This window comes from Equus quagga, chromosome 15 (genome assembly GCF_021613505.1).
Source record: "Equus quagga isolate Etosha38 chromosome 15, UCLA_HA_Equagga_1.0, whole genome shotgun sequence".
Taxonomy (NCBI): domain Eukaryota; kingdom Metazoa; phylum Chordata; class Mammalia; order Perissodactyla; family Equidae; genus Equus; species Equus quagga.
In genome coordinates, this window is record NC_060281.1 from 89951189 (window position 1) to 89966469 (window position 15281).

At 46.1% G+C, this 15281-nt stretch overlaps 2 protein-coding genes across 6 annotated transcripts in view; one reads left to right on the plus strand and one right to left on the minus strand.

The window, feature by feature from the left end:
- Nucleotides 1-15281, minus strand: part of PI4KA (phosphatidylinositol 4-kinase alpha) — a 146488-nt gene that overhangs the window by 51405 nt on the left and 79802 nt on the right. The gene's annotated exons all lie outside the window — the stretch shown is intronic.
- Nucleotides 2283-14966, plus strand: SERPIND1 (serpin family D member 1). 4 transcript variants are annotated; one of them, XM_046639278.1, is made up of 5 exons: nt 2283-2432; nt 6320-7209; nt 10671-10944; nt 13352-13496; nt 14190-14966. In XM_046639278.1, the coding sequence occupies exons 2-5, from the start codon at nt 6330-6332 to the stop codon at nt 14379-14381; spliced, it is 1491 nt and encodes a 496-aa protein (XP_046495234.1). In that variant the 5' UTR covers nt 2283-2432; nt 6320-6329; the 3' UTR covers nt 14382-14966. The 4 variants fall into 4 exon arrangements, with proteins under 4 accessions (XP_046495234.1, XP_046495233.1, XP_046495236.1 ...); XM_046639277.1 differs by lacking the exon at nt 2283-2432 and adding an exon at nt 4607-4737; XM_046639280.1 differs by lacking the exons at nt 2283-2432; nt 14190-14966 and adding exons at nt 4607-4737; nt 14028-14175.

Here is a 15281-nt window from a genome sequence, read left to right on the forward strand (position 1 = left end):
GAAACAGTACTGGTCACTAGTTTAAAAATAACCAAAGTAGTACATACTCATAGAAAGGAAACTCCAACAAAGAAGTATATAGAGTGAAAAATGGAAGTTTTCCACCTGACCTTCCATTTCTAATACTAAAAGTTGGCTGTCTCCTTCCAGATTTTTCCTGTGAATAAATGTACATACTATCAGGGGCCAGCCCCATGGCTGAGTGGTTAAGTTGGCGCACTCCACTTGGGCGGCCTAGGGTTTTGCCGGTTCGGATCCTGGGGGCGGACATGGCACCACTCATCAGGCCATGCTGAGGTGGTGTCCCACATAGCACAACCAGAAGCACTCACAACTAGAATATACAACTATGTACTGGGGGGTTTTGGGGAAAAGAAGAAGAAGAACAACAAAAAGATTGGCAACAGTTGTTAGCTCAGGTGCCAATCTTTAAAAAGAAAAAAAAAATGTACATACTATCAAAGTGATAATGTTAATGTTTACCGAACATTCACTCCTGGATGCCAGGCACCCCTCTATGCGCTTTCCACACAGTCATTCTCTCATTTCATTTTCGCAACACCCTTGTAGAGGGTAGAACAAGGAGAGGGAGGAGGGAGGCGGGACTTCGGCCAGGGCCGTCAGTGCAGCTTTAGTGAAGGCGAGAGCCAATGGCGAGAGCAGCAACCACGCAATAGTCAGGAAGGAAGATGCTCCGTGCAGAAAGAACAAGTGCCAAGGCTCTGACAGGGGCCAGGCTTAGAGAGTGCGAGAACAAGGAGGAGATGAGACGAGGGAGCTGGCCAGGAGCAGATCACGTGGGGCTTAGCAGGCCTGTCGAGGAGTCTGGACACAGGTAGCAGCCTCTCCACACACTGGCATGATGGCACCCACGATAAAGATCTGTTACTGAGGAGGAACAATGAAGGCTCTGAGAAAACAGCATCTGACCAAAGCTACTAAGTGCTAAATCAGAGCCACATCAACCACACGTTCTGTGGCCTGAACACAATGGACAGCCCTTCACACGCTAGTATTTCTCAAATGGAGCAATGCACAAATGCCCCCTACAGGCCCCTCCCACACCTGCAGACTCCCTTGAGAGTCCACTCTCGCTTTAGAAGGTGACAACACTACTAAACACTCTTAGTACTGAAATCAAGAAGCAGCACTCTGTAATAAGTTGGTCTTCTAGACAATCCGGAACACTCTTATAATAACTTTTTTGGGGGCATGTGAGGAAGATTGTCACTGAGCTAACATCTGTGCCAATTCTCCTCAGTTTTGCACGTGGGATGCTGCCACAGCATGGCTTGATGAGCAGTGTGTAGGTCTGCTCCCAGAGTCCAAACCCACGAACCTCGGGCTGACAAAGCAGAGAGTGCATACTTAACTACTACCCCACCAGGCTGGCCCTTATAATAACTTTTTAGATTACAAAATTAAAAACACAAATTAAAAATAAAAATGACATAGCCCCACAGATCCTTGTGAATGTCTAAGTGGACCTGAGTTTGAGAAGCACTGCTTAGTAATACTTTTTATCTGTCCTACAAAGGACAGAACTGGGGCCGGCCCCGTGGCCACGTGGTTAAGTTCGCGTGCTCTGCTTCGGTGGCTCAGGGTTTCGCTGGTTCGGATCCTGGGCGCGGACATGGCACCACTCGTCAGGCCACGCTGAGGCGGCGTCCCACATGCCACAAGTAGAAGGACCCACAACTAAAATATGCAACGATGTACTGGGGGGATTTGGGGAGAAAAAGCAGAAGAAAAAAAAAAAGAAGATTGGGAACAGTTGTTAACTCAGGTACCAATCTTAAAAAAAAAAAAAAAAGACAGAACTGCTGGGCTGCAGACTCTGGCAGAGAACACAGCAACTCCTGACTGAGGAAATGTCTATGCCAGGGTCTCCTTATGCTATAAATCATTAATCTCATTCTCCTCCTCCACTTTTCACTGAGGAACAAGCTCACAGAACGACAGGGATACCTGCCTAGCAGCCGTGTTATCCCTGGAGGCCAGGGCAAGGTCAGATGCTGTGATCATCCTGGAGGGAGGATTCATAGTTGGATGGCAAACGGGTGGCCTCTACTTTCAGGGGAGCATTACAGCTACTACCCCCAGTGCAACCCAGCCCCAGAGCTCTGAAGGGCGTCTTGGTTACGTGGCTTCAGCGAGGGCTGCTCCCGTAAGCACGTCAACACAGTGACAGTCACGCACCCAAAATATCAGCTACACCAGAACCAGAGCTGAAGAGTCACAAGTCACTCAGCAGTGATCAAAGACACGGTTGAGGGGGTTTGTGCTGACAAAGCTAGTTGAGTTGTGTTTGATTTGGGACATATTTACTTTGGAAAACACACAACAACAGCTCAGCACCAAAGTTCACATTGAAATCCTGCTGGTGACCTTGGCTGATTTCATCTCTGCAACGCCACTTCTTGGAAGCAGAGGTGAGTTTGGTTCCTAACATTTCTGATTATAAATTTTTATTTGTGGTGGTTGGAGATAGGTAATTGGTTCATTTCACTATCAAACTACAAATTCAAAAGCTTTCTATACTATCTTAGAAAGGGAAAAATGGTTTTATTTTTTTAATCTGCCTACGATAAAATTCTGTCAGCTACATCAGTGGCACAATTGACAAAGCTGGAATAGGAACTGGAATAGGAAAGTATTGTACCTATGATATATTATTTGAATTGGATAACTGTACTGGGATGATGTATGAGAAAATCCTTGTTCTTACTCATTTTTGCCCAAAATATTAGAATTAAAAGAGAGACACAATATAAGTGATCTACTTTCAAATTGTTCAGAAAAAATATAAGGTATATGTGTGTGCCTGTGTGTATACACACTCACATACATGCATACACACATATATATGCAGAGATATAGAGAATCATAAAGCAACTATTCCAAAATGTAAGAATCTGGTAAATCTGGGAAAACAGTATACAGGGGTTGTTCTTTATGTTATTCTTTCAACTTTTCTGTAAGTTGTTTCAAAATAAAAAATTTTAAAACTTCATGCAGCTACTCTTCTCCCATTACATCTGCTCTGTCGGGGCCAGGAGGGGTAAGGGTGTCAAGGTGTTATGCTCTGAGCTGTGATCAAAAAGTCCAACCCTGCTCCACATAATTAGCAAGAGAAAGTGCCATATGAAATTTCCAGAAAATCAAACTTTTGAATGATTTACCTTTAAAAAAATACTGCTTCTCTTCAAAGATAGTAATCTGGACTTAAACATAACCTAGTGATAGTTTTAAAATGTCATATAATTCTTGTTATACTAAATGGTAAAACAATAGGAAGATTTACCATTTAGATTCCTAATTTCAATCCACAGAAAATATGAGAGATATTTCCTCCTTCCTCTGACAGGGGAATAATGAAAACTATTTTGGCTTTTCATCATATAATGCAGGAACAAGGCATAAGAAGGTTCCAAATATACTATCTGAATACAGGGGGGAAAATAGGAATGTCTTTACCTCTGTCTCCCTATCTGGTCTCAGATTCCTTTTCCTGAACTCTTATTTACTCAAGTTGGTTTTGTTTTTTTTTCCTGAGGGAAATTCACCCTGAGCTGACATCTGTTGCCAATATTCCTGCCTTATATGTGGCTTGCTACCACAGCATGACTGACAAATGGTGTAGTTCCATGCCTGGGATCTGAACCTGGGCTGCTGAAGCAGGCGTGCCAAACTTAACCACTACACCATGGAGGCAGTCCCAAGTTAGCTTTTTTTTTTAACCTTATTTTTATCTGAGGATACTTTTACCTGCAGCCTAGCAAAGAGACCTCCTCCCAAGTTGCTTACGTTCTTCTTTTCTAACTTTTTAAAGTTTATCCATCAGCACCCATGCCCAATTCTATTTGGAAACTGGGCCCACACATTAGAAATTGTTAGAATAGAAATTAGAATAGAATTAGAATAGAAATTCTAGCTGTAGCCACACACATTAGAAATTGTTCCAGGTGTGCAGGCTACATGTGTGGCACTGCAGCCTCTGCTCAGTGTTAGGTGTAGGGGTGAAAAAGACAACAGATATTTTCAATGTCAGAAACTATGTGACTTTCCCTTTCCAAAATGCGCAATTCAAAAATTTCTTGCTGGTGATTAGAATAGCATTTGAGCTGATTACTTTAATAGTACTGTAGGGGAAGACCCAAGGGGAGAGACTGGGGGCAGAGAACCCACTCCTGGCATTCCCCGGTAAACAGCAGAGTGCTTGACATGGGGGGATGGAGGGTTCAACCAACTTGGTTCCAATCTAGCCACCGCTACCTACTGCAAGGTGAGGTTCACTATCCTGATACGTAAGATGCTGAGAGGAGGAAGTTAAGTTACATAGACAAAGTTCCTTGCACGGTGCCTGGCACCCAGCAGACACTCCAACACGGTTATCATCAATATCAACAAAACTGAGAGCATTTTAAGCAGGGTATCTGTACAGTCAGCCCCATCTTTAGGCCTAACAAGTCCAAATATTTACTTAACAGGAACCAGTAATTCTTATCTGGCCTAGACTGGAAGCAGATATTCTCGTCTCAAATATCCGTCTAGCAGGAGATGGTCATACACACACAAACTTAACAAGACACACATTTCTTTCCAGGGTGATCAGCAGTGATGTCGGGATCACGTACGATTGCACAGCATTATAAAAACCTACTGTCGTTGTCCTGGTGAAACACAGAAGCATCAAATAATAGCTCATCTACCCAGGATGCAATTAATAACCAAGAAGTAAGCAAGAGAAAGACAAAGCCATTTGGCAGCCAAAACGGATTTAAGTCACGTCAAATCCTTCCTTGGAACAAGGCAGGAGATGGGTAGATCAAGACAGGCTTACCACAGGGTACTGTAGGGGAGGAAGACATTTCCTCTACCCACTCTGGGTTCTTCTGGCCGGAGAACGAATTAAATTCACATGAGACAGAATAACAGGAGAAAATTAAACAAAGCTTTATAACACGTATACACGGGAGAGGCTCAGGCAAGCTGAGCAACTCATCAAAATGGCTGAAGCCACCACCTTAAATATCATCCTCAGTTAAAGACAAAAGAGGATGTTGGGGATGGGGGTAGTCAGTTACGGGAGGTCACCAGACAAGCACAGTAAACAAGGGTAAGGTTGTTATGCAGATTTAAGTCCTTGCTTTCTGCATTGATTAAGGGTTTCTAGAAATAAGGTTATTCCCCCTTCTTCCTGGTACAGAGAGGGAGACACATTTACAGATGGAGATTTTCTTTACAAATGTAAATGTCTTTAACAAAGTAAATTCTACTTTTCAGAGTTTCTTTTCTATTTGCAGTTTTTTAGAAGTAACCAGCCCAAAATACTCCTCATACCAAAGAGACATACCTTGGGGTGGCCAATTCCAGTCCCCCACAGTACGTATCTTGTTTACTTAAATAAAGGGAATGCCACTCAAGCCTTTAGTAAGAGTTTTCTGACATTACCCTCACAGAGACCTTATACAACCAGTGAGACTATTTCTAACCCCATGCTAGAAGCAGTTAAGTAGAAAGTTCCCTCTGACAGCAGTGGATACAGGAGATACAAAGAAGAAACAAGTACACCCTCAGGCAAGCCATAGAACCTTATGGCCTCTGGGGCTGCTGGGGAAAGACAGGCCACCAGCCACATTCACTAGGCACCCCCCCCCACCCCCCAGGAAGTCTCTGCCTTATAGACAAGTTCCAAACCTTATGCAAATTAACCCCAAGTAACAACGCACAAATTTCACATATCTGTAGGATATTTGTTTTCAGAAAGCCTGGCCCACACACAGTTTTCAACATCTCCACTCAAGCCTCACCTCTTGGTGAAGCTTCCCCGACTCTCCCAGCACCCACGCTCCTACCACAGGAGGCAGAGCAGCACCCCAGCTCCATGCCCCAACCTGCTTTGCTAACGTCCTTATGAGATCCCAGCTTTATTGCACATCTGTTACCCAAAAGAATGGCGAGCCTCTTGCTGGGGAGACCTTTGTGCCTCCAGTGCCTAATATGTTGTTTGGAGATAGGAGACAAAGTTTAGTGAATGAATGAAAAAGAAACTCCCCCAGGGAACCTGAACCCCCCGAATTCTAGACAGTTACGGTTTTGTAAACCTTTAAAGAAGGGATTCTCATCTAGGGCCCCACACAAAATGCTGGGTGTCTGTTTATCTTCACCAGCTTCTCTGAAAGTTTCTAATCCTAAAACGGTTAAGGACGTGTGCATCTTCCTGGGTCAAAGCTGGGAGGAACTTGCCCTTGGAGCACTGCGGGGGCGGGTCTGCCAGGCTGCCTCTCACAGTGTCTGTTTTCCCTCCCCACTTTAGCTCTGCCAAAATGAAACGCCCCTTCCATTCCCTCATCATTTCTCTCATCCTAACATCTGTTTGTGGGAACGATGGGCTGGTGGATCAGCTTGAGAAAAGAAGGGAAGATTCTAAGCCTGTGGATCCCCAATGGAGGCAGTTAAACAGCAAAAACCTGAGTATGCCCCTTCTCCCTGCTGACTTCCACAAGGAAAACACGGTCACCAACGAATGGATCACAGAGGGGGAGGAGGACGAGGATTATCTGGATCTAGAGAAGATATTCAGTGAAGATGATGACTATATCGACATCATTGATGCGGTTTCACCGACAGATGCAGAAGCCAGTGCTGGGAACATCCTCCAGCTCTTCCAAGGCAAGAGCCGGATCCAGCGTCTTAACATCCTCAATGCAAAGTTTGCTTTTAACCTTTACCGAGCACTGAAGGAGCAGGCCAAGCCTTTCGACAACATCTTGATAGCCCCCGTGGGCATTTCTACTGCCATGGGAATGATTTCCTTGGGCCTGCAGGGGGAGACTCATGAACAAGTACACTCTATTTTGCATTTTAAAGACTTTGTCAATGCTAGCAGCAAGTATGAGATCACGACCATTCACAATCTCTTCCGTAAGCTGACTCATCGCCTCTTCAGGAGGAATTTTGGGTACACACTGCGGTCAGTCAATGACCTTTACGTACAGAAGCAATTTCCAATCCTGGATGACTTCAAAACTAAAGTAAGAGAGTACTACTTTGCCGAGGCCCAGGCCGCTGACTTCTCAGACCCTGCCTTCATACTGAAAACCAACAACCACATTCTGAAGCTCACCAAGGGCCTCATAAAAGACGCTCTAGAGAATATAGACCCAGCTACGCAGATGATGATTCTAAACTGCATCTACTTTAAAGGTAAGAAACAGCTTTATGTTTCTGAAAGTAAACTCGTGACAGATTCCTTTAGTACACAGTGGACTGCACACCAAGAGCTGTATTCTAGCTCTGATTTATCCAGGAAACCAAGACATGAGGTGAGCTCACGCAGACAGGGAGGATCACACTGAGGTGACAATAGGAGCGGACACCTACTGAGTCCTAACTCGGTGCTTTACACTTGCTGAATCTTCATCACAACCTTGGGAGGCAGTTCCTGTTATTAGTGTCCCCATTCTACAGATGGAGCCACCAAGGTACAGAGAGTAAACTGATGCTGCAGGAGGCACAGCTAGTAAAGGGCAGAGCCCAGCTTGCCCCAAGCACGCCAACTCTAATGCTTTGTTAAATTGCAAGAAATAATGCAAAAACCTTTTTAGCATTTGGCCAGCCTGGATTTGAGGTTTTTTTCATTTCCTTCCCCCAATTACCAGTAAGCAGGAATATGGGTGAAAGGCTAAAGGCATCTGAAAACTGTTCAGCTTGAGTAACTGACATTAACACCCCCAGCTCCTTTTCGGGATGCTTCTGCACTAATGGGGAGGAGGGGGTGTGGAATAAACTATTATTTCTGGAGCAACTGTTCTGGGTCAGGCACCAAGGCACTTTTTAAGCATGATACCCTCCCCCTCACTATACACACACAGAACCCCTGGAGTCCTAGGCATAAATGGGCACAGATTTGTAAAATCCAGACCTCTTCTTTAAAATGCCCTCACTGAACCGGAAGAAACCTCTACTTCACTCTATGAGCCTGAAGAGCTGGAGGGAAGACACAAGGATGGGTCTGCATCACAGCTAGTCGCGGTGACACAAACCACTCTCCTCTCTGCCACCAAGAATTAGCAGGCCCCAGCGTGGGTTAGTCCCTGAGGTCCAGGAGGCCCTGCTTTCTGACTAGTTAGCTCCAGTACAGTTTAGAGCAGCCTAGGGAGGCGAAGGACAGAGGCCCTCCTGGCTGCTGCTGTGAGGCTGTGGGACCAGTGCCCCTCCAATCTGCCAGTACACTGCTCTGTGCCTAAGCCAAGGCCTCTCAGCAGCTGTGCCAGGCAGGCACTCTGCCAGATGAGCAAAGGAGGGCTGAAGAAGCCAAGACCTCAGGGCCTGGCGGCTGAGTTGGACCCCTGAGCTTCCCCCTCAAACACCAGGCACAACACTGGCCTTGTGGTGGGTAGAACCAAAGGCTGAGGCTCTAACAAGCCTATGACAGACATACAGACACACAAGCGATATATACAATGAACACACACATATCCTTTTTATTACTGGCCATCAGTACAAGTTTTGGAAGTGAGCAGATGCAGTCTAAGTCCTGGCTTCACCACTCATTTGTGCAGCCTCAGGCAAGTCATCCACTGTCTCTGTGACTCAGTTTCCTCATCTTTATCATGGAGATGATAACACCTACTCTGGCAGGGCCAGGGGGAGCACCTCAAGAAACAGTGACGCTACGCTCCGCCCAGTAGATGGCACTTGGTGTGAGCTCAATGAACTTGGATTAGTAAAACTGTGGATTCCAATATTATACGATATATTAAGTATGTACAATACTGCTAGTAACATTTATTTTACTTCTGTGAGCAATTAAGCTATGTTTAGGAATGACTTCAGAACAGGCCAATGGAAGTCAGCTGGGCAGCACCGAAGCCCTCCGTCCTACCAGTCTGCGGGGCACCCCCAGACACCGAGGGCCTCTGCATTAGGCTGGCCAGGTGTTCAGGAGCAGGGACAGAAACACAGCAGCAAGCCATCCCCACCAGCAATGGGCTGGAGAAACAAAGAGGACGGTCAGTTTAAAATCTCCTGAACTTTGTAACCAATGTCACACCAAAGTATAGAAGTGGCAAATATATATGTTTCTTTTTCACATCATAGTGGAAGGGTCACTTAATTTAGTGCTGGGAATCAAAGGGATGAAATGCTAGTAGCATCCAGTCTTTTGGGGATGCTTATCAAAGTCTAGAAGAATTATTTCAATCTCTAGCTCCCAACTCTCTGTTACTAATTTGACTTTAATTTCAAATGTTACAACCACTCTGTAGAGCAGAAGAAAACAGAGGTTGGGCCTCAGGAGGAAGTCAGAAGGAAAGAACCCCAGAGGACGTGTGATAGCTCCAGCAGAACTGGGAAGAGCAGTGATTCCCAACCAGGGGGCAATTGTGCTCCCAGGGCAAATGTCAGGAGACGTTTGTGGTTGTCACAACCTGGGGAAGCACTCCTGGCATCTATGGAGTAGAGGCCAGGGATGCTGCTTAACACCCTACAATGCACAGGACAGCCCCCATCACAGAGAACTGCCGAAATGTCAACAGTGCTGAGGCTGAGAAGCCCTGGGTAGAGGCTGGCTCAAGGAGAAGGAAATCGAGTTCCCATCACAGGCAGGCAGTGGCCGTCTGGTGTTTAAACCTCCCAAGGAACCTCCTGCTTATCTCATCCCAACTAACCTACCTACCAGCTGGAAACTTTGAACAAGTCAACTTCACTTTTTTGTGCCTCTGTGTGTTCATCTGTAAAATGGGGATAATAATATCAAGCACCCCCCTCATTTGGCTGCTAGAAGATGGGTTATATAGGAAAGGTGCTTAGAAGAATGCCTGGCACACTGCCAGTTCTCTACTCTCAGTCATCCATCATTACTAGTTACTAGCATCTTACGCTAAAACAGACATGTACTTATTCCTCCATACACAGCACGGCCCTCACATCTAAAGTGAATATCTTTTCTTTTCTTTTTTTATTCTTCTCCCCGAAGCCCCCCAGTATATAGTTGTTGATTCTAGTTCTGCATAGCACAACAATCTCTGGTTGTGCTATGTGGGACGCCGCCTCATCGTGGCCTGATGAGCGGCACCATGTCTGCACCCAGGATCCTAACCAGCAAAACCCTGGGCCGCCGAAGCGGAGTGCGCGAACTTAACCACTTGGTCACAGGGCCAGCCCCATAAAGTGAATATCCTGACAGCAGCATTCCATAACCAATGGTCCTGCTAGTCACTACAGAATTACAGAGTGTAAGGAGGAAAGCCATCAACACAGCTGACATGAGCTCAAAGATACTCATTTTACAGATGAACAAGCAGAGCCCCAGGCAAGTTAGGTGTCAAACAACTAGCGTCAGAATCTAATCCAGAATTCATTCCAGTCTATTTAACCTCTCTACCATTATCACCCTTCCTACAAGTATGAAAACATTCTGATCTTCTTAGAATTCTCGAAAACAGTGATTCTCAAAGTGTGGTCCCCAGAGTAGAGGCATCAGCATCAACTGGGACCTTGTTAGAAATGCAGATTCTTGGCCAAAATCAGACCTATAGAACCAGAGACTCTGGGGGTGGGCCCTGCAGTCTGTTTGAACAAGCCCTTCAGGGGTTTCTGATGCACACTCATGTGTGTACTGAAAGAACATTCTAGTAAAACCCTTGTTCCTATTGACTTTACAGGATCCTGGGTAAATAAATTCCCAGTGGAAATGACCCACAACCACAACTTCCGGCTGAACGAGAGAGAGGTAGTCAAGACTTCCATGATGCAGACCAAGGGGAACTTCCTGGCGGCAAATGACCAGGAGCTAGACTGCGATGTCCTGCAGCTGGAGTATGTGGGGGGCATCAGCATGCTAATTGTGGTCCCACACAAGCTGTCTGGGATGAAGACCCTAGAGACACAGCTGACGCCCCAGGTGGTGGAGAGATGGCAAAAAAGCATGACAAACAGGTACTTTGAGTTGGGTGTTTGTTCTTTTGATCTTGGGGAGGCTGAAGGAACCCAGGAATACTGGAACTTTGGTCATTTTAAAACAAAGGGAGAAGAATGCATAAATACCCAAGAACTGCCATACTGGGCCATTCTGTTAATTCAGCCCAAATTTCTTGCTCAGTGAGAGGCAATCAGAGAGCATTCGTGAGAAAGATATCTGCTCTCCACAATGACAGTTTCAGAAGTTATGGACAGATGACTTAGAGCCAGTTTGGAAATAATCCCAGCTGTGCCATGTGCTTGCTCTATGACTTTTGTCATCCATAAAAGTGGCATGATTCTACAACTTCCCAGGGTCGCTGTGGGAAATAAACAGAAAAGTGATGCCGAGCATCCCTCACAAAGCCTGGAAGCTGGGAGGTGTTCAACAAAGATGAGCGCTCCCCTTCCCCTAGCCAAGAAACTCCAATGTCCTCTTAAGCCATTAAGGACATATCATTCATGATTTTCCCCCACTGTTATTTATTACTCCACAGTCAAAACTACAGGTTTTAAATATTTACTCGGATTATTATTGGATCATGGCAGAAAGAATGGAGAAGTCACATTTTTGTTTTATTGGATAATGGCTAGGCTCATATTAAGAGAATCTGGTTTGGGTGTCCTTTAAGGACAAGAATACAAACAAATGCAACAAACTGAGAAGCAGGCTCTTAAAGGAAAGTATATGCCCAGGCGTCCAATTAGTCATAAAGCCCTGTCAATTTTTCCTTAAAAATGGCCCTTCTGTACCTACCTCCTTCTTAACCTCACTGCCCATGACCTTCGACCCTGAGCCAGGGGAGGCCTAACCAGCCTGCTGGTTCCATTCCTCAGTCTACCCCGGAACTGGCCACCAGAACGCCATTCCCAAGACACCATCTCCACCACCCTCTTCTCATAAACTCTCAGGATACAGCCCAGCTTCTTGGCCTGGCCCAAAGACACAGCCCCCATCTGGCCTGCTCTGCTCCTGTTCCTCCTCTCCTCTCCCTTCCCCTACCCTCCTTTCCGGCACCACCCTGCACTTCAGCAAGACCACAGACTCACACTCCCTCTATCAGGCCTCAGCTCAGAGCTCCCTCCAGGCCTCTGCTCATGCAGTGAGCCCACCTCATCTCTCAAGCTGTGGGCAGGCTTCTAGGCCACAGGAATATCCCCTCCTCCACAGCCCCTTGGATGGCTCCAGTAGTTGGATCTGTTCTGGTCATTCAGACATTAATGTACCATCTTTGCATTTTCGCTGCTTCACATATGAGAGTCTTGGCTTGCCAAAAGGAAAGCAAGCTCTTGAGAAGGGGGACCATGTCTGACATCTCTTTATCCCCGTGAGGGCTGGACTTGGCCCCACAGGCACTACTGTTCAGTTAAGGACTGAATGAGTTGAGGCAAGAAGAACATTTAACACTGTCTGGTATGTGAGGCGTTCTTTTTTTAAGTACACTGACCAGATATTTTACTTCCTAATTACTAAGAAAGGCCTGAAGTCGGGGACCTAAACAAGAAAATTATTTTAGATACCTTCTCAATTCATAAGCCAGTAATAGTTCTGTTGCTGACCTAGAAGACAGGACATGAACCACTTGGCATTGAGGAAATGACCGCCTAACAGTAACTACGCTTCAATTTTAAGTCACTAGAATTACAATGAGATGGTCTTTACAAAATCCTGAACTGACAGTACAGTAGTCTCCCCTTACCCCTGCTGGCTCTCTGCGGTTTCAGTTACCTGTGGTCAACTGCAGTCTGAAAATATTAAACGGAAAATCCCAGAAATAAACAATTCATAAGTTTCAAATTGCAAATAGTCCTAAGCAGCATGATGAAATCTCGCACCATCCCGCTCCGTCCCACCTGGGACGTGAATCATCCCTTTGTCCAGGAGATCCACACAGTATCAACATTCCCCACCCGTTAGTCACTTAGTACCATCTCAGCTATTGGATCGACTGTTGCAGTACTGCAGTGCTTGTGTTCACATAACCCTTATTTTATTTAATAATGGCCCCAAAAATACATGAGTAGAGATGCTGGCAATTTGGATACACCAAAGAGAAGTTATTGTTGTTAATCTCTTACTGTGCCTAATTTATAAATTAAACTTTATCATAGGTATGTATGTATAGGAGAAAACATAGTATATACAGGGTTCAGTACTAAAAACAGTTTCAGGCATCCACTCAGGGTCTTGGAATGTATCCTCTGTAGATAGGGGGAACTACTACGCCGGGATACGAATTCTAACAAGTGCCGTGTCAATTTTGTGATAAACACACCCCAGGGGGAACAGGGAAGAGGCGCATGTTGTGGACATTTGAAGGAAAAATATGATTCTTTTCTAACTTGTGAGTCAATAAAACTGGGCCCCCTTTTCTTCTCTGACCAGAACACGAGAGGTGCTCCTGCCTAAATTCAAGCTGGAGAAGAACTACAACCTGGTGGAGGCCCTGAAGTCAATGGGGGTCACAGCGCTGTTTGACAAAAACAGCAACATGGCGGGAATCTCAGGCCAAAGGATCATCATTGACCTGGTAACCTCTCCCCTGGATTGCCCTCTGCACCCTCCCCAAGGTCTGCCCCCATCAGAGCCTTCCTCCCATCCAACCTGACTTCACAGGTTGAGGGGTGCTGGGTGTGCTCTCCTCACCTCTGCCAGATGCTGAGTGGACAGGGTGGTCTCAGGGATCAGCCTGGGGGTGGGCCCTGTTCCTGCTGGCACCAGAGAGTCCACTCTGTGAAAGAGCTACTCCCAGCTAAATCGTGAAAGACCCATTAAATACACGCAGAGACACTGCACTACCTGCACGTTGAACTTAACACATCAACGATAGGCTCTCCACAAAAAAGAGAACACTAGTTCAAATAATGTGCAGATCCAGGCACGTCCATCTCCTGCAGTGTGCCCCAGTGTGTGAGAAGGAGATGAGGCCTGGAGCCGCTGTGTTGGCTTGCAGACTCCCCCCTACCATTGACCACTGCCAAGAATGACTGTGATGCTAGAGTTTGAAGATAAGTATTGTTTATACAACGTGGCCTCTAAGCACAATTTCTGTCCCTGACAGGTGATCAGAGAGTTTCAAGGGTTATTCTGACCAGCTGTGGTTTGTGTCCTCTGTGTGGTCTTTCGGCCCTTGCCCTGAATGAGATGAGACTCCACTATATCCTCTATTCCTCTGTGTGCCAACTGACGTAATCTGACAACTTTCCTTTCCATTCTGAAACAGTTCAAGCACCAAGGTACTATCACAGTGAACGAGGAGGGCACTCAAGCTGCTGCCGTGACCACAGTGGGGTTCATGCCGCTGTCCACCCAAGTCCGTTTCACTGTCGACCGCCCCTTCCTGTTCCTCATTTATGAGCAGCGCACCAGCTGCCTGCTCTTCATGGGGAGAGTTGCCAACCCCACCAAGTCTTAAAGGTAGAGGTCAAGGCATTTCAAGTGTTTTGGGGGCACTATACTTCTGTTTCCATTCTAACAATGAGAATGGAGATGTTCTGAGAAGCTTTCTGGAATCAATTCTGCATAGTGAACAATGCTGTCAGTTCATAGAAGTTAATGTACCTGTAATGTACAGGTGCAAGTCACCTGTTACCTAGAAGCTGCCAGCAACATAGAGACTGGCTTACCTCCTGCCTCCTCAGAGTAAACCCACGGGCGCCTCCCTGGGCACCTCCTTCCCCTGCAGTACCCATCCTTGCATACCTGCCTCTATTACTCAAAGCCTTTCTCAACCATGGCTCCTCATCTGAACAAAGAACACAGAAATGAGCTGCACAACTAATTTCTATCTCTCCCAAGGATGGTGCACAGGGGAGGAGTGACCTCATGACATTCAACGGGTGCCCTGGGCATTAGGGCTTAGTTCTCTCAAGGCCCAACCTTCTCAACTAATGCTAAATCTGTACTCCTGCTGTCACCTCACTGCTGCCCAGAGAACAGTGTGTACACATGGCCATACCTTCCACCCTAGAGATAAATAAATATCACCACTTTTACTGTGTATCTTTTATAATTCTACTTTTTTAAGCTCGAATAACTAAGAAAGGACAAATTCAAAATAGCTGACAAGCCTAGGAATGACAGAGGTTGACAAAAAGTAACTTGTCTTCTCCACAGTGACTCATGTGCCATAGCAGGGCATCTTCTCAGGATCATGACGTGGTGAGTGTTGCTAGGTCCTGGGGGCAGGGCGGCACGGAAGTCCCTGAAATGCCAGTCTTTACGTGGGGCATACACTTTGGCTTTTACCCCTGGGCATGGGGAGACCCTCAGACGTGCTCCTGTAGTGGGTGTGGTTGGAGAGAGCAGGCGACAT

What these genes read in the sequence shown, in the direction of transcription:
- SERPIND1 (XM_046639277.1), top strand. Translation starts at nt 4,718, where the DNA reads ATGCAATTAATAACCAAGAA. An exon ending in AAACTGCATCTACTTTAAAG is followed by an intron (nt 7,210 to 10,670) that starts GTAAGAAACAGC and finishes TTGACTTTACAG; the next exon opens with GATCCTGGGTAAATAAATTC. An exon ending in CAAAAAAGCATGACAAACAG is followed by an intron (nt 10,945 to 13,351) that starts GTACTTTGAGTT and finishes TTCTCTGACCAG; the next exon opens with AACACGAGAGGTGCTCCTGC.